The sequence below is a fragment of the Hyperolius riggenbachi genome, chromosome 3, assembly GCF_040937935.1.
Source record: "Hyperolius riggenbachi isolate aHypRig1 chromosome 3, aHypRig1.pri, whole genome shotgun sequence".
In the NCBI taxonomy this organism is placed as follows: domain Eukaryota; kingdom Metazoa; phylum Chordata; class Amphibia; order Anura; family Hyperoliidae; genus Hyperolius; species Hyperolius riggenbachi.
The window spans coordinates 414,050,256-414,072,917 of NC_090648.1; the positions used below are offsets into that span (position 1 = coordinate 414,050,256).

A 22,662-nucleotide genomic window follows, 5' to 3' on the forward strand; every position below is an offset into this window, starting at 1 on the left:
CATGCCAATATTGCTTATCTGGTGAGCTAATGGACCCTCCCCTCTCCCATTCCCTAGTGACTAGTGGTCTCCCCTCCATACCCAATAAAGTGTTGTCTGGTGGCCTGACCGCTCTGCCCCATACAGCATCACCTGGTGTGTAGTAGTCTCACTTTCGTCTCTATACAGTATCCCCTGGTTTCCAGTGGCTCCCCCTCCCTTTCGCATACAGCATTACTTGGTGTACCCTTCCTCTCCCATTGCCAACAAGCTAAGCTTCCTGATCTCCAACCCCCCCCCCCCCCCCGCATTCCCTTGCACTGTTTCCTTTGTGTCTAGCGGCCGCCGACCTCCTTCCATATGCACACTTACAGATTGTATTGGCCTCTAGTGTTTAGCGAGCAAGCGCATGAACTCTACGTGTAGAGAGACTAAGGCTACTTGCACACCAAGACGTTGCGTTAGGTGCTACGTTAAGGTCGCATAACGTGCACCTAACACAACGTATGGTGCTGCAAGAGCCGACGCTAGAGTGAGCCGCGTTAGGCGGCTCGATTCCTATAATGTCTCCCAGAGTGGCGCTGATTGGCCAGCGGGTCCACGTGATGCGGAGCGAGATACTCCGCATCACGTGGTCCCGCTGGCCAATCAGCGCCCGCCAGTGCAGTGAATATTAAGTAGCCATGTGCGCGGCTACTGTAGCTGGCTCTCCCCGCCTCCTCTCCACCCCCCACTGCGCATGTGCAAACAGTCTAACGCGGCTTTAGCCGCTCAAACGCCGTAGCATGCTGCACTTTGCGGAGAACGTGCAACGTTACATGTAACGCAACGTGGGCTGTGTGAACAGCCCACTTGTGTTACATTGTTGTGCGTTGGGGGAGCGTTACAGGTGCACTAACGTGCGCCTGTAACGTCTTGGTGTGTAAGCAGCCTTAGAGGAGTCTCATGCAGTGTGGCCGGCCACAGCGGGTAAAATACTTTTCCTCCGCTTCCAATGCTAATAAACTCTTCATGGGGCCAGGGAAGGGTGGTCAACACTTCTCCGTCCTCCATTTTAAAAATGGCCATTACCCCATAACAGCTTCCTGGTCAGCAGGCTGTTAAACTGTAATATCACCCACTTGAGCCATAGGGAAACATGGACATTACTTTGCACATTCAGTTGTAACTGACAGCTGCTGATATATACATGACAGCAACTGGTATATTTCAGTTCTGACAAAATCTTGTCAGAACTGGAAGGGATCGCTGTAAGAAGAAAATGGTGAGCCTCTGAGAGGAACTGAAGGTGAGGTAAGTATGTTATATTCATTTGCAGCTACATCATGTGTTTATTTTAAATAATTTTCCTCACTTCAGGTTCCCCTTAAGCCAGTTACTTTTTCTAGGCAAGTGCCTTACCCTATCACTTATAATTTGGAATGTTCAAAGTATTTGAGACAAAATTAAACTTGCAGTCCTAGAATTGCATCAAAAAGTGTGGATATCAGCTTCAGGCCATGGGTAGATTTGCCCTATCACTCTAGAGAAGTCATGCTTTTTATAAGCGGTTTCCGTAGGGATTATTAGAAATGATTGAGGATGGTAGATGTTCATTCATACAGTGTAATTTGTGTCACACCCTGGTACTGTGTATTCCACCTGCTTTCTCCCATATTAAGAAAGGCTTTAAGCTTGTACTAGGAATTCCCACTACCCCCTTCTGTGGCTGGTGATTTTAAAGGGACTCCGAGCAGTGCAGAAACTATGGAAATATGCATATCATTTTAAAGCTCTCTTTCTCCTCTTTCCAATGATATATAAACTACCACCCTACGCCTTTTAGTTTTCGCTATTTTCGCGATTGAAATTGCCGCGGCTGCAATTTCAATCGCGAAAATAAAGAAAACTAAAAGGCGTAGGGCAACGATTTAGGTGTCGCCAGAAGGAGGAGAAAGAGAGCTTTAAAATGATATCCATCTTTCCATAGTTACATTGTATTACACAGGCCGACTTTTTCTGCTGAATGGAGCTGCTGACACTGGGAAAAGTGTCGGCCTGTGTAATACAATATAACTATGGCTTGATGGATATCATTTTAAAGCTCTCTTTCTCCTCTTTCTGGCGACATCTAAATCGTCGCTCTACGCCTTTTAGTTTTCTTTATTTTTGCGATTGAAATTGCGGCCGCGGCAATTTCAATCGCGAAAATAGCGAAAACTAAAAGGCGTATGGCAGCGGTTTATATACCATTGGAAAGAGGAGAAAGAGAGCTTTAAAATGATATGCATCTTTCCATAGTTTCTGCACTGCTCGGAGTCCCTTTAATGATATTCTCTACCCACATTTCTGCTAAATTGTTTTGCCAGTTTGACAGTATGCCTATTACACACACTTAGCATTTCACGTTTTCATGCTATTGAGTATCCCTACTCCTGCATAGAGTACATCTTAACTGGTGAAACCCTCCTTCAAAACCTTACACTTGAACAAAAAACAAAACAGTGATGTGCTGTGGCTTGTCAACCAATCACTCTCCTGATGAGCCGTTTGATCCAAAGTCCAAATTAATCAAATGTGCACTTAGCAGATGCTTCTTCTAATACTGTTGTGCTACTGGATTTTAAAAAAATAATTAAAGAGCGCTCCAATAGTGCACTACACCTTTTACTTCCAAAGAAAACCAGTAAATTGTACTGACAAGAAGTGGCTGCAATTATATGTTTGTAAAACATCTCACCTTTAACAACTCCGAACCAGTGCCTGGCTAGGCTATGCTGACACACGGAGCAAGTAGGCAGGGCTACATAGATTGCGTTCATGATGTCACTACACATTTCTGCTTATTCACACATTCATCAGGTACACAACAGCAGGCAGTCCGCCTTGATTCAGCCATTACAGTTTACGAGAGTCTACATCTTCCTTTCCCTCAATTGCCAGGTACAGATGGCATCCCGGGTTGAACTGAATAAATAGTACAGTGTAACTTAAGTTATGTCGTTTTTCCTTAGATCCTCAACAATTAACTTGAGGGAGCATATTTATGAACCTACAGATAGAGCATAAAAATATGAGGAACAAGGTTTGTTATTTCCGTAGTTGAAATAGAGGTATTCGACCCTGTTGAATGTTGTTTTCTCATAGCAGTTTTGCAGAAACCTGGTATTGGGGACTCCTGTATTGTATAGGTCAACCTACTGTATAAAAATCTTGTGGCCTGAGTGCAAGTAAATAGGTGGCTTTCCGGTACCTTCCCCTTATTCCAGGGCAGGAGACAAGGATGGCCCATTTCCCCACTCCTTTTTACATTAGCCATCAAACCCTTAGCAGCAGCACCACACCTTGAAGATCAAATAAAGAAATATGTGGACTACACAAAGATACTGTTGTTAAGAAAACAATAAAAGCCAGTCTCTGTGAAGATTACCTATTATATTTGTCTGACGCAAATCATTCCAGGTTAAAGGCTTTACTTTTTGTTTTGAAAAATGTGTTTTTATTCAAGAAAACAGCAGGTCCAGTCAAAACAATAGGAACAATAATTAATGACAAGTATGTATGTATATATATATATATATATATATATATATATATATATATATATATATATATATATATACATATATATATATATATATATATATATATATATATATATATATATATATATATATATATATATAACAGTTTTTAATAGACATAGGTATACCCTAAGCATCTGATAGAAGCCATCTGGGATGGAACCTGATGAGTTCAGGTTTTAATGTTAACAGGTGGAAGGTAGCAGGGTGGGGAGGGAAGGGATGGGGAGAAGGAAGGATAGGGGAAGTAGGACTGGTGAGGGGAGAGGGGAAATGAAGGCAAGGAGGGGATCAGTGTTCCCAAAGGTTTTACTTTTGATTAACAACTTTGGGTAATTTTTTGACTCATTAACTGGAACAAGTGACCTATTTTCCCAATTTATATTTTCTCTCCCACTCAGCTACAAGCCTCCACACCATTGATGTTAGTTAGTACATTTTCTTAATCATTAGAATTTCCAGATCTCCATCAGATTTTTCAGCCCTAAAAATAGTCCTCTTGTTGATAACAAGCTTCTTGCCTGGAAGCTTGCAAATGTATTTAATATAATTCTTCTACTGCAAATGCAAACAGTATGGTACTGTGTGTTCCACCTACTATTAAGAAAGGTTTTAAAGAGGAACTCCAGTGAAAATAATGTAATAAAAAAAGTGCTTAATTTTTACAATAATTATGTATAAATGATTTAGTCAGTGTTTGCTCATTGTAAAATCTTTATTCTCCCCAATTTACATTCTGACATTTATTACATGGTGACATTTTTACTGTGGGCAGGTTATGTAGCTGCTGCTAGCTGTTTTGGCTGTTAGAGACAGCTGTAAACAGCTATTTCCTGTCTGTGAACCTTGTTAGATTGTGGCAAACTGACAAAAGTACGGTGGTCCTCAGAGCTTCTTGTGGGAGGGGTTTCACCACAATATCAGTCATACAGCGCCCCCTTTGGGTCTGTTTGTGAAAAGCAATAGATTTCTCATGTAAAAGGGGATATTAATGATAATTAATGATATTCTCTACCCACATTTCTGCTAAATTGTTTTTCCTGTTTGACAGTATGCCTATTACACACACTTAGCATTTCATGTTTTCATGCTATTGAGTATCCTTACTCCTGCATAGAGTACATCTTAACCAGTGAAACCCTCCTTCAAAACAAAACAGTGATGTGCTGTAGTTTGTCAACCAATCACTCTCCAGATGAGCCGTTTTATCCTCAGTCCAAATTAATCAAATGTGCACTAAGTAGATGCTGCTTCTAATACCGTCGTGCTACTGGATTTAAAAAAAAATTGAGGAGTGCTCCAATAGTGCACTACACCTTTTATTTCCAAAGAAAACCAGTAAATTGTGCTGACAAGAAGTGGCTGCAATTATATGTTTGTGAAACATCTCGCCTCTAACAACTCGAACCAGTGCCTGGCTACGGCTATGCTGACACACGGAGGCAGGCTGGTTTCTTTGTCTGCTCCAGGTTTTGACCTTTGCTTGGCTTCATAGTAAGCACATTATTCCCCGTTTCTGCATGTAAAGTTGCTTACTACTTAAACACTTCTGTTCCTGCAAAATTACTCATTGTTTTACTTCTTCTCCTAAGCTTCTCCACCCCGAACATGCTGAAACCAGCGCAGGAGATTTGGGTGCAGTCGGCGCCACCATAGGCCGTAATAGGAACTACGACTATAGCAGGCACAGGGAGTAACTTCAGCGCCGTCAGAAGACGGAGCTGAAGTTGCTTTTAAAACATAATTATTTAATTCCCCACTATCCATGGCGGCCTGGAGGGGGAATAGTATTTCATACGGCCGGGACTTGTGCGGCAGCAGGATCAGTCTTATACCGGCTGTATCCTGCGCCCAAGTCTCCAGCGCCGTTATCTCTCGTACACTGTCCACCCTGTCTTATGACATGCATAATGTATTGCCCACATATATAGTAAAAGTTGTTAGATGTACATTTATGAGAAGAAACTCCAGCAGTTGTCAACTCATATTAAATTTTATGTTTTTTCTTTTTTGCATTTAGCCACCTCTGCTACAAATGCCATCGCAGAGAATTTTGAAGACACGGTTATGTTTCTGCCACCAATCATCCTGAACTTTGAACTTCCTCCAGGTTACCCGTCCTCAACACCACCTATCTTCACCCTCAGCTGCAAGTGGCTTTCACCTAAACAGGTACACGAGACATGTGTGTTATCAAAATATTACTATTTAACTGTTTAAAGATGCCAGGAAACATCTCCTAAACTAGTAAATGATTTGGGAAAGCTTCTCTTTTAATGCGTTGGCAGCAGATGTGTCCATAGCTGTCACACCTTATATCGATTTGGTAGATGTCAGATCACTGCTGCACATTAATCTACCATCCTTCTAAAAAATCTATATAATCACCCTGTGTAATGTAAATACAAAGAGTTTACCACCTTTTTTCCAACTACCAGCAAGTGAACTCTAATTCCTGTTTATTTTAATTAAAAGCATTATTACGTTATATTTTATGATTTAGCCCTTCCATTGTGCATCCTTCTCAATACCAGTATATATGTTTCTTTTACTGCTTAAGGATATTGGTATGTTATTAGTTTCTTTCCATATTGGCTCCAGATTGTGATGGAAACATTAAACTAGCTGGCCATACACCATCCCAGCCCCTTTGAGGTAGTGATCAACATATCATCTTCCTTCACTTGATTCGATTCTGATTTGGGTAGAAGTCTGATCAAGAGTCATTCATTTTACTACTTCAGAAGCCTCTCTTGTATATTCTTTGGACTACATCAGTTAGGTTGTATCACTCAGTACAGTACAGTACGACTATGCAGCCATCATTTCCTCTTCACTGCTCTGCCCACTGCTTGAAAATGAACTTTTACTGTATTCACCCTTACATAGTTACATAGTTATTTTGGTTGAAAAAAGACATGCGTCCATCGAGTTCAACCAGTATAAAGTACAACACCAGCCTGCTCCCTCACATATCCCTGTTGATCCAGAGGAAGGCGAAAAAACCCTTACAAGGCATGGTCCAATTAGCCTCTAAAGGGAAAAATTCCTTCCCGACTCCAGATGGCAATCAGATAAAATCCCTGGATCAACATCATTAGGCATTACCTAGTAATTGTAGCCATGGATGTCTTTCAACGCAAGGAAAGCATCTAAGCCCCCTTTAAATGCAGGTATAGAGTTTGCCATAACGACTTCCTGTGGCAATGCATTCCACATCTTAATCACTCTTACTGTAAAGAACCCTTTCCTAAATAAATGGTTAAACCGTTTTTCCTCCATGCGCAGATCATGTCCTCTAGTCCTTTGAGAAGGCCTAGGGACAAAAAGCTCATCCGCCAAGGTATTATATTGCCCTCTGATGTATTTATACATGTTAATTAGATCCCCTCTAAGGCGTCTTTTCTCTAGACTAAATAAACCTAGTTTATCTAACCTTTCTCGATAAGTGAGACCCTCTTTGTCAATAACTGTGTGTAGTAAAAGGATAATTAGCAAACCGATAATTCTCAAAATGAAACATTTTGGGGGGACAGGCCCGGTGCCCACTATTTATCGGGTGCCCATTCTGCTTTGGGCGCCCAATAGCCGATATTTTGTATTAGAACCTATAGGGCGCTCAAATAGTCCATTTGCCGCAGGTACCCAAATTTCCTGCTTCCCTAAACAACGTCAGCACCCCTACCTATTTGCTTTGTTAAATCCAGGTGGTGACCTTTTTTATTTTTTGGGGACAGGCAGTGCTGTCAATAGATCACTGGCAGATTTAATCAGGGCTGTGGAGTCGGTCCAAAAATCCACCGACTCCGACTCCTCAGTTTAGGATTCCGCCGACTCCGACTCCGACTCCTCGACTCCGACTCCTCTAATTTGCATATTACAATTTTGTTGATTAAAAGTATGTAACATGAAATTCGTCTCTTAATTGGCAACGCTTAGGAATTTTACAAGACAACTGGAGTGAGAAGGATATGTAGACTACTATATTTATTCCCTTTAGACTAAAACTAGTCCTTGGTAAGAGTACTTGTAAAAGGTACAAACCGGAACAAAGAACATCTATCAGGCCCTAGGCAATGTAAGTGTGGGTACATGTAAGAGTGATGTGCAGGTACTCTGCAGGGGAATGAGGAGATTCTTCCTCTATTACACATTCTTCATGCACAATCTGAACATGGATCAGGCCCTAGGCAATGTGACTGTGGGTACATGTAAGAGTGATGTGCAGGTACTCTGCAGGGGAATGAGGAGATTCTTCCTCTATTACACATCTGAACATGGATCAGGCCCTAGGCAATGTGACTGTGGGTACTGTGGGTACTTCTTCCTCTATTACACATTCTTCATGCACAATCTGAACAAGGTTTATGGGTGACAGACAACACCTCTGTGTTCAATGTGCACAACATTCTCAGTGGATTCCCTGCAGCTCTGTGGAGAGTGCATATGTAGAGTATAGTACTACTGTGTAACAAAGTAAACCTGAGACAGATGAAATTTAAGTTTTATACATACCTGGGGCTTCCTCCAACCGCCTTTAGGATAATCAGTCCCTCGTTGTCCTCCTCCACCACCTGGATCTTCTGCTATGAGTCCAGGTACTTGAGCCAGTCGGGCGTAGTGCGCATGCACACACTCTGCTGCCAGGAGCATACTACACCTGTGCAGCACTATTGCGCAGGTGCAGAATGTTCCTGGCTGTGGAAGCGGCATGCGGCCGGACAGCGCTGACTGGCTGAATTACCAGGACTCATAGCAGAAGATCCGGGTGGTGAAGGTGGTCAGCGAGGGACTGATTAGCCTGAAGGGGGCTGGAAGAAGCCCCAGGTATGTATAAAACTTTTATTTTCATCCTTCTCAGGTACCATTTACTTCGTAGTCACCAAACCAAATTTTAACAACATATCAAATTATTTGATTTCATCAGCAAAGGGAGTGCATACATTTGCATAAATCAGCATCAATGCAGAATTATTTCCATCTCATTGACCATCTCTATTAGTGACACGGCTACACGTCAGGATTTATTCTTACAGCATAGATGTTATTTAGAATATATAAGAGATTCCTGTGTACACATCATATATACAGTCACAATCAGATATGTATATCTGACCTTAAAAATACGGGGACTGCTTTATTGAAGCAGCACAAGTAACTAATTTTGATTGGTTTATTTCATTTTTGTGGACTAAGCACAGCTATTACTGTATATATACATTATTTTTAATGACTATTATCTGAGAAATAGAACATTTTATCATATTTTCTATTTTAATTACAGTTACAAATTCATTAGGAGTCGGAGTCAGAGTCGGTGCATTTTTTCCCGACTCCGACTCCGACTCCAGGCACCCAAAATTGCCCGACTCCACGACTCCGACTCCACGACTCCGACTCCGACTCCACAGCCCTGGATTTAATCAAAGTAATAAAATCTTCCAGAAATGTCAGACCCTATAATAGCCGTCTTCACATTAAAAAACCCTGGGTGGCAGAGGCTGTAAGTCACGTAGCTGGTATAATGTTTCCAGCAACCATGCGCTGAAAATTTGTGGTTAGAAATATGTAAAAATAATAAAAATAATTTGGAATGTCTGTGCTTTGTATGTCAGTGTGCCAGTATAAGTCTTAAGGTGCGTACACGTGTCTGATTTTTCTAAACGAGCGGTCGTTTGGATGTCTGAACGACCGGTCGGTTGGACGTAAAATCGGGCGTGTGTACAAACGGTCATTCAGCTGATAACGCTGTTATTCAAATCCAGTTTTATCAGCTGAACGATTGTTTGTACACACGCCCGATTTGACGTCCAAACGACCGGTCGTTCATACGTCCAAACGACCGGCCGTTTGGAAAAATCAGACGTTTGTATGTACCTTTAACCACCCCTAGAGTCCAACTCAAAACATTTGGAGCTAGAGCCTTCTGTCATGCTGCCCCTACCTTTTGGAATGCCTTGCCACACCCAATCAAGACAGCTTCAATCCTGAAGGTGTTTAAATCAAAACTGATAAGCCACCTGTTTATTCTGGCATTCATGATCATACCCCTTAACACATTCCAAACCGCAACTATGTACTGATCTAGGACACATCTCTGTGCTTTGAGTCCTATGGGAGACAAGTGCTTTACCAATGCTTTATTGTCGGTGTTGTTATAGCAGGGCTGGACAAATTCCAGGAGGTGGGGATCCACGGTTCCTTGGAAATTACAAGCAATGCCTAACTTTGCTCCTGAAGTCCATAATAATGTGACTATCCCTTTCTTTATAGTACAGAATGTCTGTTCTTTGTGTATCTAAATTCTAAAAGTATCTAGGGTTAGACACACACTATATGATATATACGCTATCTGGAAAATATTTCCCTATTCAAAAATCAATTGTGGAATATCAATCTTTCTGCCATCCTGTACCACTGCACATTAATTATATTTGTGCATAAATGTAATTGAAAATTGCTCAGAACGCTGCCATCGCTAGTGTTGTATTGCTTAGTGTAGTACAAAGCTATAGTGCTGTAAATCACTATTGGAGCCTGATAAAAAAAACAGCTTTTTCCGATCACTCTTAAAGCGGACCTAAACCAAACATTTTTTTTTAATTCAAAATATTTAGTTGCACTACTCCGACACATACAAAGACAAATAAACACTCCTTCAAGCCTATGAACATTTCAGTGCATGCTTTTCACCCTTCTCTTTTCATAACTAGGGTTATACAGGTGGCAGCCATTAGCAATTCCTCCTTTGCTGGGCACCATCTACTCCACCAGTTTGCCGGATTCTGTCCCAGCAATATGAAAGGAAGGGAGAGATTCTTCCAATAAATGTAAAATATTTTATATTTGTCATCATGCAGCTGAAAAAAGGCTGCTATTTATTAATATAATTTAGAAAATAGATTTCATTTCTGAAATAGATTTTTAATTTGGGTCCACTTTAAATCAGTGTTTGGTGAAATGTTTTGTCAATGAATGTCAATGTTTTTATCAAAGACCTAATCTATGAAAAACATTACTCAGTAGATGGTAGCCTATTCCTTGGTTGTTTTTCTTGTCTCTGAACTGGAAAGTAAACTTGGCTGATCTTTTTATATTTTATCTTTCAGCTTAGTCTATTGTGCCAGCGATTAGATGACTTATGGGAGGAGAACAAAGGATGTGTAGTCTTGTTTGCTTGGATGCAATTTCTGAAGGAAGGAACTATTGAATACCTGGATATAAAATCACCCTATGAAATTCATTTGGGGAGTAATGTCATGCAAAGCTGGATGCAAACATCTGAGGAAGGAAGCCCCTGCAGTGCCGCAGAACCACCAGAAGAGGGAGCAGTTGACAGACGGGCCATCCAGGATGTAGAGTCGGTAGCATCCCTCATCAGACACATACTTGACTCAAATGAAATACAACAGAAGAAATGTTTTGATGTAAAGCAATTTGTATGCAGTATCTGTTTCTGTGAGAAGCTGGGCAGTGAGTGCACTTATTTCAAGCAATGCAGCCATGTTTACTGCAATAGCTGTCTTAAAGACTACTTTGAAATCCAGATTAAAGATGGACAGGTCCACTCACTCAACTGTCCGGAGATCAAGTGTACTTCAATCGCTACTCCTGGTCAGGTAAGCTGCTATTTCTTTATTTCCTCCTGGTATTGATACAGTGTTTTTCAGTTACAGTATAAAAATGTCTTCATAGTGCATTATCAGGTTTCTATGAAAATTTGCCTATGTCTTCTGTATGCAGCTTCCCAATTTTCCAGCTCACTGTACTGTATATCCAAAAGAAATTAAAGCAGTAAGGGTAGTTTTATTTTATATCCGGAAAACATTTTTTTACATATTTATATAGCGCCGACATAGTACGCAGCGCTGTTAGTATATTGTCTTGTGACTAACTGTCCCTCAGAGGGGCTCACAATCTACTCCCTACTATAGTCATATGTCTGTGTATGTATTGTGTAGTGCATGTATCTTAGACTAGGGCCAATTTTAGGGGGAAGTCAACATATCTGTATGTTTTTGGGATGTGGGAGGAAACTGGAGTGCCCGGAGGAAACCCATGGAGTCACGGGGAGAACCTACAAACTCATTGCAGATGTCGACCTGGCTGGGATTCAAACCGGGGATCCAGTGCTGCAAGGCGAGAGCGCTAACCACTACGCCACCGTGCTGCCCATGCACAAATGATAACAACTTCATCACCTTAAAGGGAACCAGAGACCCCCGGAATCGTAAAAAGAAAAAAAGATTTTATACATACCTGGGGCTTCTTCCAGTCCCATAAGCCTGCATCGCTCCCACGCCGCCATCCTCCACTTCCTGGATCGCCGGTACCGGGTCCCGTCACTTCCGGCGGACGCGGCCAAATGCCCGCATGAGCAGGGGCTCCCTCCATACCCTTACGCGTGCGGCTGCGCAGTATGCAGCTGCACGCGTACGGGTATGCCGGGAGCCCCTGTGATGCGGACAATTGTCCGCGTGCTGCCGCCAACTGGCCGAAAATACGGGACCCGGTACCGCCGGATACAGGAAGTGGAGGAGGGCGGCGTGGGAGTGATCCGTGCATATGGGGCTGGAGGAAGCCCCAGGTATGTATAGAATCTTCTTTCTGGGGCCTCTGGTTCCCTTTAACCTCCTTGGCAGTTTATTTTTTCTGCAAAAATTGCAGAAATCCAATTTTTTTTTATTTTTTTTTTATGTTTCATGTAAAGCTACCAGAGTGGTAGCTACATGAAACTCCACTAGAGGGCGCATGTGTCCCTCTAGTTCGATCGTCGCCGGCAACAAAAGCAAACAGGGGAACGCGTATATAACGCGCTCCCCTGTTTGGCTTCTCCTGTCGCCATGGCGACGATCGGAATGACGTCATGGACGTCCTGACGTCAGACGTCTCCGATCCAGCCCATAGCGCTGCCCGGAACTCATTGGTCCGGGCAGCGCAGGGCTCTGGCGGGGTGGGGGGGGGCCTTTTGCGCCGCACGCAGAGTGGCGGCGATCAAGCTGTACGCGCGGCTAGCAAAGTGCTAGCTGCGCGTACAGCACTTTACAGGGTGAAAATCGCCCCACCAGGGGCTGAGATCTCCTCCTGCGCGGCATAGCCCGAGCTCAGCTAAAGTTAAAGGACACCTGAACTGAGGGATATAGAGTCTGTCATATTTATTTCCCCTTAAACAATACCAGTTGAGAAAAGAAAAAGGAGGAGCGCTCTGTAGTGCATTAAAACTTTTAATCATAAAACACGCAGATTTAAGCAGATTTAAGAACACTCAAAGGTAGTTAAAACAGGCATATCTTGGGTCAGAACCCCAATCAGATAACCATGGGTGGCAACCTGCTCCTCCTCTGTGGCCAGCAGTGGTGGGTGTCCCTGATGGTGATGGACAGTAGGAGCCTTCCCTCTGGTAAACGTGTGCAGTGACCTCACTACGCGCTTCGGCGCATCCACGCCTTTGTCAAGTCAAGAATTTTTTTCTGGGATAGTAGCTTTCAAGCTGTGAGGAATCTTTTAGAGTAATGTAGAAATGCTGGCTTTCAGACCATTTTAAGTATTTGATTAAACACACAATTATAAATAGAAAAACAACGTAATTATTCTTCCATGTAAGCTGTATATAACACTGCAATTTTCTGTAGAGCAGAAACTATTGTGTAGTTATTGTGACATGCAATTGTCCATAACTATATAACTCCTTTTTGGATACTTACAGGTGAAAGCACTGGTAGAGATTGAACTGTTCAGCCGCTATGATCGTCTCCTCCTCCAATCTAGCTTAGATCTGATGACCGATGTGGTTTACTGTCCTCGCCCAAGCTGTCGGACCCCAGTAATGAAAGAGCCAGTGGGCAATATGGGCATTTGCTCAGGCTGTAAATACGCTTTTTGTTGTCTTTGTTGGATGGCCTACCATGCCATTTCCCCATGCAGAATGACAGCAGGTAAGTCGGCTGTTATTTTTTGTTTTTTGTTTAATCTACAAGGCTTTTATTGAGTATCAAAGATTCCAATAATGATACAGACAAAAATGCAGCAATAGCTGCACACCGTGAACTTGGGTACCAAAACACACGAATCACAGTAGTTTAAGATAGTCAATACATAAAGAAATCAAGGACATTCTGACAATACCTACCTAATCAAGCAAACATTCGATAAAACATTCAGGTATGGGGTTTGTTTGAAAGCGCTGCCATGTCTCCCACTGTGCAAAATTGAATGTAAGTATACTAGTGGCTAGCTGCCTTCACTGTTTTAAATTCACTTTCAAATTTTTAGATTAGAATTTAGCACATCATTTTGCATCTGTTTTACCTTCAAGGCATGTATTCAGCCCTAGGGGACTCTGCATTGCCTCTGATGGCTTACAATTCAGGTGCATCCTTGAGCGCTTATCATTTGTCTGTTTGCTTGTTTTATGAAATGTGTATACCATTTATGAATAGCGTAAATCGATGAAAGATTGCACACCACTCAGTTGAGGTGCAGGGACCGATCTAAGTCATATAGCAATCAAATACAAAAGGTCCGCACACTCACAGGATAAACTTCCAAGTTTTTATTCAGACAATGTTCCATTCCAACGACCAACGATTCGTTTCGGGGCCCCGTGGGGTCCCCTTTGTCAAGGCAACACAAACAGAATGGTGACACCATTCTGTTTGTGTTGCCTTGACAAAGGGGACCCCACGGGGCCCCGAAACGAATCGTTGGTCGTTGGAATGGAACATTGTCACATTGTCTGAATAAAAACTTGGAAGTTTATCCTGTGAGTGTGCGGACCTTTTGGATTTGATTTATGAATAGCAGCCTGAGGAATTATGTTTTTAATGCTAGGTTAGTGGTAGGTCTTCCCCAAGGGGGTACATCACCGCCGTGGGGAAGTCTATTAGGTCATAATTTGTGCACTAATTATCACTGAAGCTAACACTTGGTCTATAGTGTATGCAGGGTGTGTAATATAGTCCAGTTTCTGGAGCTCTGCCCACCGGTGCAGATAAATCACAAAGGGTCAACACACACCATACAATCTTGGTTGTTCAATCTTACCACTTTCATGTAGTATAAGAGCTTATCCAATCAATCTTTCAAGGTATTTTCAATCTGTTGGCCTTTATACTACATAGATTTGGTAAATCTGTACAACCAAGATTGTATGGTGTGTGTTGAGCTTAACTCCCCCTCCCTCTCTTTGCCTGCAGTGTATGCCTGGTGTGTAATCTAGTCCAGTTTCTGGAGCTCTGCTCACCATTGCAGATAAAACATTCAGGTATGGGGTTTGTTTGAAAGCGCTGCCATGTCTCCCACTGTGCAAAATACCTACCTAATAGTGGAACAGTAGAAAAAAGTGAAGGATCTTTAACCACTTGCTGTGGACGTGAAAGGGATATAAGGTAATAAGTCTCTGCACTGTTTATTTATCTCTGACCTGATAACATCACTACAGAGTTGAAAAGGTATTACAGCAAACCCCTTTCCTCCTCCCAGGAAATTCAATGGCAGGGCTAATTAGCAAACAAGTCTGAAATGCACATTCCATCAGCAGACAGTAGCAGATTGTATACATTACTTAATTGTTACATCTAATACATTATCAAAACAAATGAACTGTTTAAAGCAGTATTGTCACCATAAAAATCAAATTTCAACAGCAACTGGTCTGAGTTTATTAACTGATAAAAATGCTAATCCTGCAGTCAAAACTTGCAAAACTTTTTCTGCTGTTATGGTTTGTAGTTATCACATACTTTAGGAGCACTGGCCCTAGTGCCAAACAGTGCCAATGAGTTGAATGCTGGGAGTTCTTTTTATCTATAATATATTCCTCCTCTTTCATTTATTTCCCTGCCAGCTGCTTATCAGAAACGCCCTCTGATCACTTGTGTTTACAAGCAAGGCTGAGGTGACTCAGTGATTGGATGTGTAAATAAAAAAAAGACAGTGCAGTTCCTAGTATACACCTCAGTGGGACTGTCTGAAGACTCTGGGAGGAGGGCAGCTAATGAATACACAAAGAGCAAGAGAAGGGAGGGGGGAAAACTAGAGTCAGGGAGGATATGATGTCAGCATTAGCTTGGCAAGATGGCCACTGCCTAGAAAAGGATTTTCTGCTTTTCCTTTATAAAATTCACACGAATCATTATGTGGATAGCACAATATGCAATTTATTTGTTTATGGGAGAAACCCCTCCCTTGCTTTCAAATTGCCGGGAATACATCGGCAGACTGTGGTGGAGTGGGAGGTGCCCGGCAAAGGAGGAAATGGGAGGAGAAGATGGGAGGAGGAGACCTTCCCTTTAAGGAGAGGGCCAAGTCTCGCGTGTCTGCAGCACTGTGCAGTGAGGTCATCCGGCGGCGCCTGTCAACAAGGAAGTGCGGTGAGGAGAAGAGCCTGTGATAGCGAGAGGACAGCGAGCGTCAGAGCCAGGAGGAAGACAAGTGCTGTGGACACCAGGAGGGAACCGGTGACGCCAGGAGGGATCCGAGCGGTGTGCTGGGAGAGCCAGGAGGAAGAGGAGTAGTGTGGACGCCAGGAGGGATCCGGAGCCGTGTGCTGAGAGGAGCCAGGAGGGAGCCGCCTGAGGACACAACGAAACCGCCTGAAGACTGACTGTGCCGTTCGGGAGCTGGGAGAAGAGGACGGAGAGACTGCTCCAGTGAGTATCACCTTTTCCCCATTCCAGCTTTACACATCACCAGCTACTGGCTATACAGGGGGGGGATTATTGGGGCAGCAACTGCCTATACTGGGGGGGGAGGGGGTCTATTGTTGCAGCTACTGGCTATACTGGGGAAGGGGGGGGGAATATTGAGGCAGCTACTGGCTATACTGGGGGGTATTGGGGCAGCTACCTGCTATGCTGGGGGAGCAGGGACCATTGGGGGCAGGTACTGGGTATACTGGGGGGGGGGGGCTATTGGGGCAGCTACTTGCTATGCCGGGGGAGTGGGGACCATTGGGGGCAGGTACTGGGTATACTGAGGGAGTGGGGACTACCGGAGGCAGCTACTGGGTATACTGAGGGAGGGGGGACTATTGGGGGCAGCTACTGGCTATACTGGGGGGGGGTATTGTGGCAGCTACTGGCTATACTGGGGGGGAGTATTGTGGCAGCTACTGGCTATACTGGGGTGGGGGGGCTATTGGGGCAGCTACTTGCTATGCTGGGGGAGTGGGGACCATTGGGGGCAGCTAATGGGTATACTGAGGGAGGGGGGGGACTATTGGGGGCAGCTACTGGGTACACTTGGATGGGGGCATTAAAGGAGACACCTACTAACTGTACTGGGGGATCGCAGGACTATTGGGGCAGCTACTGGCTATACGGGGGGGGGGGAGATTATTGGGGCAGCTACTGGCTATAGTGAGGGAGGGGGGCTATTGGGGCAGCTACTTGCTATGCTGGGGGAGCGGGGACCATTGGGGGAAGCTACTAGGTATACTGAGGGAGCAGGGGCTATTAGGGGAAGCTGCTGGCTATACTGAGGGAGTGGGGACAATTGGGGGCAGCTAATGGATGTACTGGGGGAGCGGGGATTATTGGGGGAAGCTACTGGCTATACTGGGGGAGCAGGGGCTATTGGGGGCAGACACTGGCTATACTGAGGGACGGGGGACTATTGGGGGCAGCTGCTGGCTATACTGAGGGAGGGGGAATTATTGAGGGCAGCAACTGGCTGTACTGGGGGAGCAGGGGCTATTGGGGGAAGCTACTGGCTATACTGGGGGAGGGGGGACTATTATTGGCAACTACTGGGTATACCGAAGGAGGGGGGACTTGGAGGCAGCGACTGGATGTACTGGGGGAGTGGGGATTATTCAGGAAGCTACTGGTTATACTGGGGGAGCAGGCAGGGGCACCTAAAGGCATAGGCACTCTAGTCATTTGCCATGAGCGCTGTCTGTGGTCAGGGCAGGGCCGCTGGGTATTGTAGTGCACCTGCCTGACACACGTTGGCCGCAGCAAAGAGTAGCTTCAAATCGCCGCCATAACGTGCCTTCGTGCATTCCCCGCCCCCTGGACCAATAAATAACCATAAAATGGGCTGTCCCCATCCTTCTGGGGCAACAGAAAACTCATCTGTTTTTAACTCCGCCCCTCGCCGCACGGACGTTATGGTTAGCAGGCGCCCGTGTAATGACAGATAGTGCAGCCCCGCTCGTTGTGCAGTCCCGCATGCGCAGTAGGAGCATGCGTCCCATTTAATTGTGCTGCCACGTAAAACGACCTAAATATCTCCGCTTCCGCACCATGTACACTCCTAAAATTTTCAGGGTAGGGAGGGGACCCCCCCCGATCTAGCTCTGTGCCAAACTGCAGCCCTCGAGCCCCTGCTGGTTCCCGAGATAGGTTTGCTGTAATCAGTCTCAGGAACCAGTGGGGCTCGGGGGGCTGCAATTCGGCACACAGCTAGATCGGGGGTCCCCTACCCTGAGGATTTCGGGAGTGTAGGAGATGTGGAAGCGGAGATATTTCAGGGAAATAATATCTAACTTCTCACTGAGCATGCGTGATACTCAGTGATTTTCTGTGCTTTCTGATATTACACCGGACAAAGCAACTGATGTATGAAGCTAATTGCCTGCCCGGCATGCCTGCTAAGTGTGCGTACGCAAGAGAGAGGAAGTCGGTGGGCGGCGGTCACATGGTGAGTCAGCCAGTGACATCACGGACTCCGGGAACTCTGGGAGGCAGTACTAATAAATATATATATACAGTGGCTTGCAAAAGTATTTGGACCCCTTGAAGTTTTCCACATTTTGTCACATTACTGCCACAAACATGCATCAATTTTATTGGAAGTGAGAGCCGTGTCCTGCCCACCCCTTCCTTCCTAGCACACCTCCTTCCTCCTCGGCCCGCCTCCCTTACTCTTCATCTGCCGCTCTCCATCACCCCGTTGTAGCGATACCACCTCACTGACCCTGCATGCCCAGCAGGGCATGGAGCACTGTGACCTCTGATTAACGATGATCCGCAGTGGAGAGGAGAGCGGTGGGCAGGGGCGTAGCAATAGGGGGTGCAGAGGTATCGGCCGCATCGGGGCCCTTGGGCCAGAGGGGCCCCGAAGGGCCCTCCCTCAATTACAGTATTAGCTCTTTATTAGTCCTGTGCTCATAATAATCACTTCTAATAGATACTTTAATTAGTGGTAATTATTAACAAACTATTCCTCATCCCCTTCTTGCACCTCTGACACTGTAGTTGCCATTGGCAGGTTTTGGTGCGTCGTATCAATTGTCATGTATAGAGTGCTAGGGGGGCCCCATTGTAAAACTTGCATCGGGGCCCACAGCTCCTTAGCTACGCCACTGGCGGTGGGTAAAGACGCATATACAAGAAGTGCTTTTCCTGTATACACGCCATTACCTTCCACTCTCCTCTCCACTGCTGGTCGCCGCAAATCCGAGGTCTCGGTGCTGCATGTCCTGCTGGGCATGCAGGGTCAGTGAAGGGTGACAATATGGAGGAGAACAGCATCTGGTGGAGGGAGGGGGACACCTATCACCTAGCTATCTATATAGGAGGCACATATGCCTAGCTATCTCTATGTAGGAGGCACATATGCCTAGCTATCTATATGGGGGACACCTATGCCTAGCTGTCTATATGTAGGGGGCACCTATGTCTAGCTGTCTATATAGGAGGCACCTATGCCTAGCTGTCTATATGAGTGCACCAATGCCTAGCTATCTATATGGGGGCACATATGCCTAGCTATCTATATGGGGGACACCTATGCCTAGCTGTCTATATGTAGGGGGCACCTATGTCTAGCTGTCTATATAGGAGGCACCTATGCCTAGCTGTCTATATGAGTGCACCAATGCCTAGCTATCTATATGGGGGCACCTATGCCTAGCTATCTATATGTGGGGGGGGGGGCACCTATGCCTAGCTATCTAAATCGGGAGCACCTATGTCTTGCTATCTATGTGGGATGCACCTATGCCTAGCTTTCTATATGGCGGGCACCTATGCCTAGCTATCTATATGTGGGGGGCACCTATGCCTAGCTATCTATATGTGAGGGCACCTATGCCTGGCTACCTATATGTGGGGGGCACCTATGCCTAGCTACCTATATGTGGGGAGCACCTATGCCTAGCTATCTATATGTGGGGGGCACCTATGCCTAGCTATCTTTATGGGGGGCACCTATGCCTAGCTATGTATATGGGGGGACCTATGCCCAGGGCCGGATTTCTGGCAAGGCCACATAGGCCATGGCCTAGGGCACCAGAAATTTAGGGGCGGCTCAGTGAGGGGCAGTAAAGCTGTTCTATGCAGCCATCCCTATCTACAGGGACAGCTTTAACCTTTGAACTCTCTGTCCTGTGTACTTGTGTTGTCCCTGCAAGACCTGTAAGCTCTATACTGCAGGTACACATCAGCCTAACTCTCATGGTGACACAATGGGTCCATCATTAATGAGATGGCAAACATAACGTAAAAGTTCTTAAGGAAAACATAACTTATAATCTATACGCGTACTACTGAAATAGCTACTGTCTGTGACATCCAATGATGTAAGTACAATTCTCATTGGGGCACACAGAGATAATAACCATACAGATGGTATAGTTGGCCTTGGGCGGTAAAAAGTACAAATCCGGCCCTGCCTATGCCTAGCTATCTAAATCGAGGGCACCTATGCCTAGCTATCTATATGTGGGGGGCACCTATACCTGGCTATTTTAAATGTTGGTAGATCTCTTGAGCTCGGGAATTTTCAAAGTAGCTCTCGAGTCCAAATAGTGTGGGCACCCCTGTATTATGTGTATATGTATATACATATACATATGTAGGTCTGTGTCTGGATGCGCTCCCCTTTATCTCTGTCACTGTGGGGTTCAAATACTTGAAGTTAACATGAGACAGCAGGGAGAGAAAAATTATACATACCAGGGGCTTCCTCCAGCCCCCTCGAGGCTGATTGCTACCTTGCTGTCCTCCTCTGCCGCTTGGGTCATCTGGAATTTGGCTCCAAAAGTCCTCCGGTCTGATGCGTTTTGCTGATGCGCGAGCCTGTCATGTTCCTGTCGCTGGGAGCATTCTGCATTCTGCATCTGGGCAGTATTACGTCTGCATCTGGAGGACTTTTGAGCAGTTAGCCTGGAGGGGGCTGGATGAAGCCCCATGTATATATAATTTTTCTCACCCTCACTGTCTCAGGTACACTTTAAAGGTCCCCATTTGGATGGGCTACCCTTCCTAGTGTCACTCTGCTTCCCACCCCAGCTGTGACTGGAGACAGTTGAATAGAAGCCTAGAGAGTGTGGCATGTTCTGTCCACTCCACGCTCCCTATATATATCAACTCTCTCGCCCGGCTGTGTACAGGAGCTGCAACCAGGCTGTGCATACAGAAGCAGCACTAAATGCTTCCAACAACGACTGTTGTGCACAAGCAGGTGGGAGCGCTCACATACAGGGAGAGAGTAGTGGATAGAGCATACCATGCTATCTCGGCCTTTGTTCAACTGCCTCCAGTCTGGGGGGGGGGGGGGGGCTTTGGAGTTCGGAGAGTGACTCTGGGAAGCCCATGTAAATGGAGACATTACAGTATTTGGACCTTACAGTGCAAAGAAGAGAGTTAACATAAACTGCTACTATATCTGGGGGAGGGAGTAACACCATGGGACTTAGCCAGTGTACCGAATAACCCTTAGTTGCCAAGGTATGTACTCTAAGGTCCTGTTGGATAGACTCCCCTCCCTGGTGCTACTTTATTCTCATGTGGCTCTGACTGGAGGCTGCTGTTCCTTCCTCCATGCCCCCTGTATGTCAGCCCTCTCCCCTGGCTGTGCACAACAGCCACTGTTGGGAACATTCAGTGACACTTCTGAAGTACTCATGGCGGAACGCTCCCTGCAGCGGCTTCTGTGCACAGCCGGGCAGAGGCACTGACAGTTAGGGGGAGCAGTGTATACAGAGCATGCTACTTTCACTCGGATTCAGTCCAGCAGCCTTTAGTCGAAGCTCAGAACAGGGGGCAGAGCAGTGCCAGGGAGGAGAGCCCATCCAAACGCGGATCTTTCAGTATTAGCACTCCAGGACACACATTGGCAAAGAGGCTATTGGGTACTTTGGCAAAATTCAATAGTGTTCTCCACCCCAGCTATCCTAGCAGTTTATATGTTAACCCCATCTTTGCCACTGTATATACTGTGGGGTATCATGATATCTGTTTTTGATGTGGGTGATTTGTTATCTGGATTTTACCTGTTGGGGGAATTAGGGTTGCAACGGTATGAAATTCCACGGTATGATAACGTAAAAAAAACAACACGGTGTTACGGTATACGGTATTAAACAATTATTTGGACCTCGGCCCCACCACCACCACCCCAGTAGTAGTTGCCCGCACCATAGGTAGCCAGGGATAGGTGTAGCCAGAATTAGGTGGCCCAAGCATAGGTAGCCAGGGACAGGTGTAGCCAGGATTGGTGCCCGCAGTAGAGAGAGCCAGGGATAGATGTAGCCAGGATTGATGCCTACAGTATATAGAGCCAGGGGGGACGCAGCAGCAGGGGGTACAAAACAAATACTCACTTGCCGGCAGCCGGGTCGTCCTGCACGATGTACTAGCTTTGTTCTACTTCCAGTTCTTGCATCATCTCCTTGTAATAGCGCCCAGGGGGCGCTGTTTCAGGGAAATAGGACAAGAACAGGAAGTACAATGAAGCTAGTATATCGTGCAGGACGACCCGGCTGCCGGCAAGTGAGTATTTGCTTTTCCTCGCTGCTGTTCGTTCTCCCCCGCCGCTACGTCGCATCCCTACCGCTACGTTGCGCCGCCCCCAGTAGCCCCCCCCCCCCCCCGAAAACTGATAAAATGAGATTGTGCATGGTATGGTTACCATGCACAATCAAACCGCGGTATATCGTCATAGCGGTATACCGGGGCAACCCTAGGGGGAATATTATCTGCGGGGGATGCTATCTGCATGTGATTTATGGGGGGCATGATATCTGCTTTTGATCTGTGGGGGACATTATCTGCATGTGATTTATAGGGTGGCAAGATATGGGATCTCTACATAATACTGACTCACATGTGTTGCCTATACTGGGGTGGCTACATAATACTGACTCACATGCGCTACAAGGAAGTTAAATACT

At 45.3% G+C, this 22,662-nt stretch overlaps 1 protein-coding gene across 6 annotated transcripts in view; it reads left to right on the forward strand.

Moving 5' to 3' along the window:
* The window catches only part of LOC137564105 (E3 ubiquitin-protein ligase RNF14-like), a 189,976-nt gene that overhangs the window by 110,270 nt on the left and 57,044 nt on the right, over positions 1-22,662 (forward strand). For 5 of the 6 annotated variants that reach the window (XM_068277484.1, XM_068277485.1, XM_068277481.1 and 2 more), the window contains exons 3-5: positions 5,563-5,714; positions 10,652-11,161; positions 13,249-13,477. In XM_068277484.1, the coding sequence (XP_068133585.1) occupies positions 5,563-5,714; positions 10,652-11,161; positions 13,249-13,477 (891 nt within the window). The remainder of the gene's footprint in view (positions 1-5,562; positions 5,715-10,651; positions 11,162-13,248; positions 13,478-22,662) is intronic. The other variant, XM_068277487.1, reaches the window with a different exon arrangement.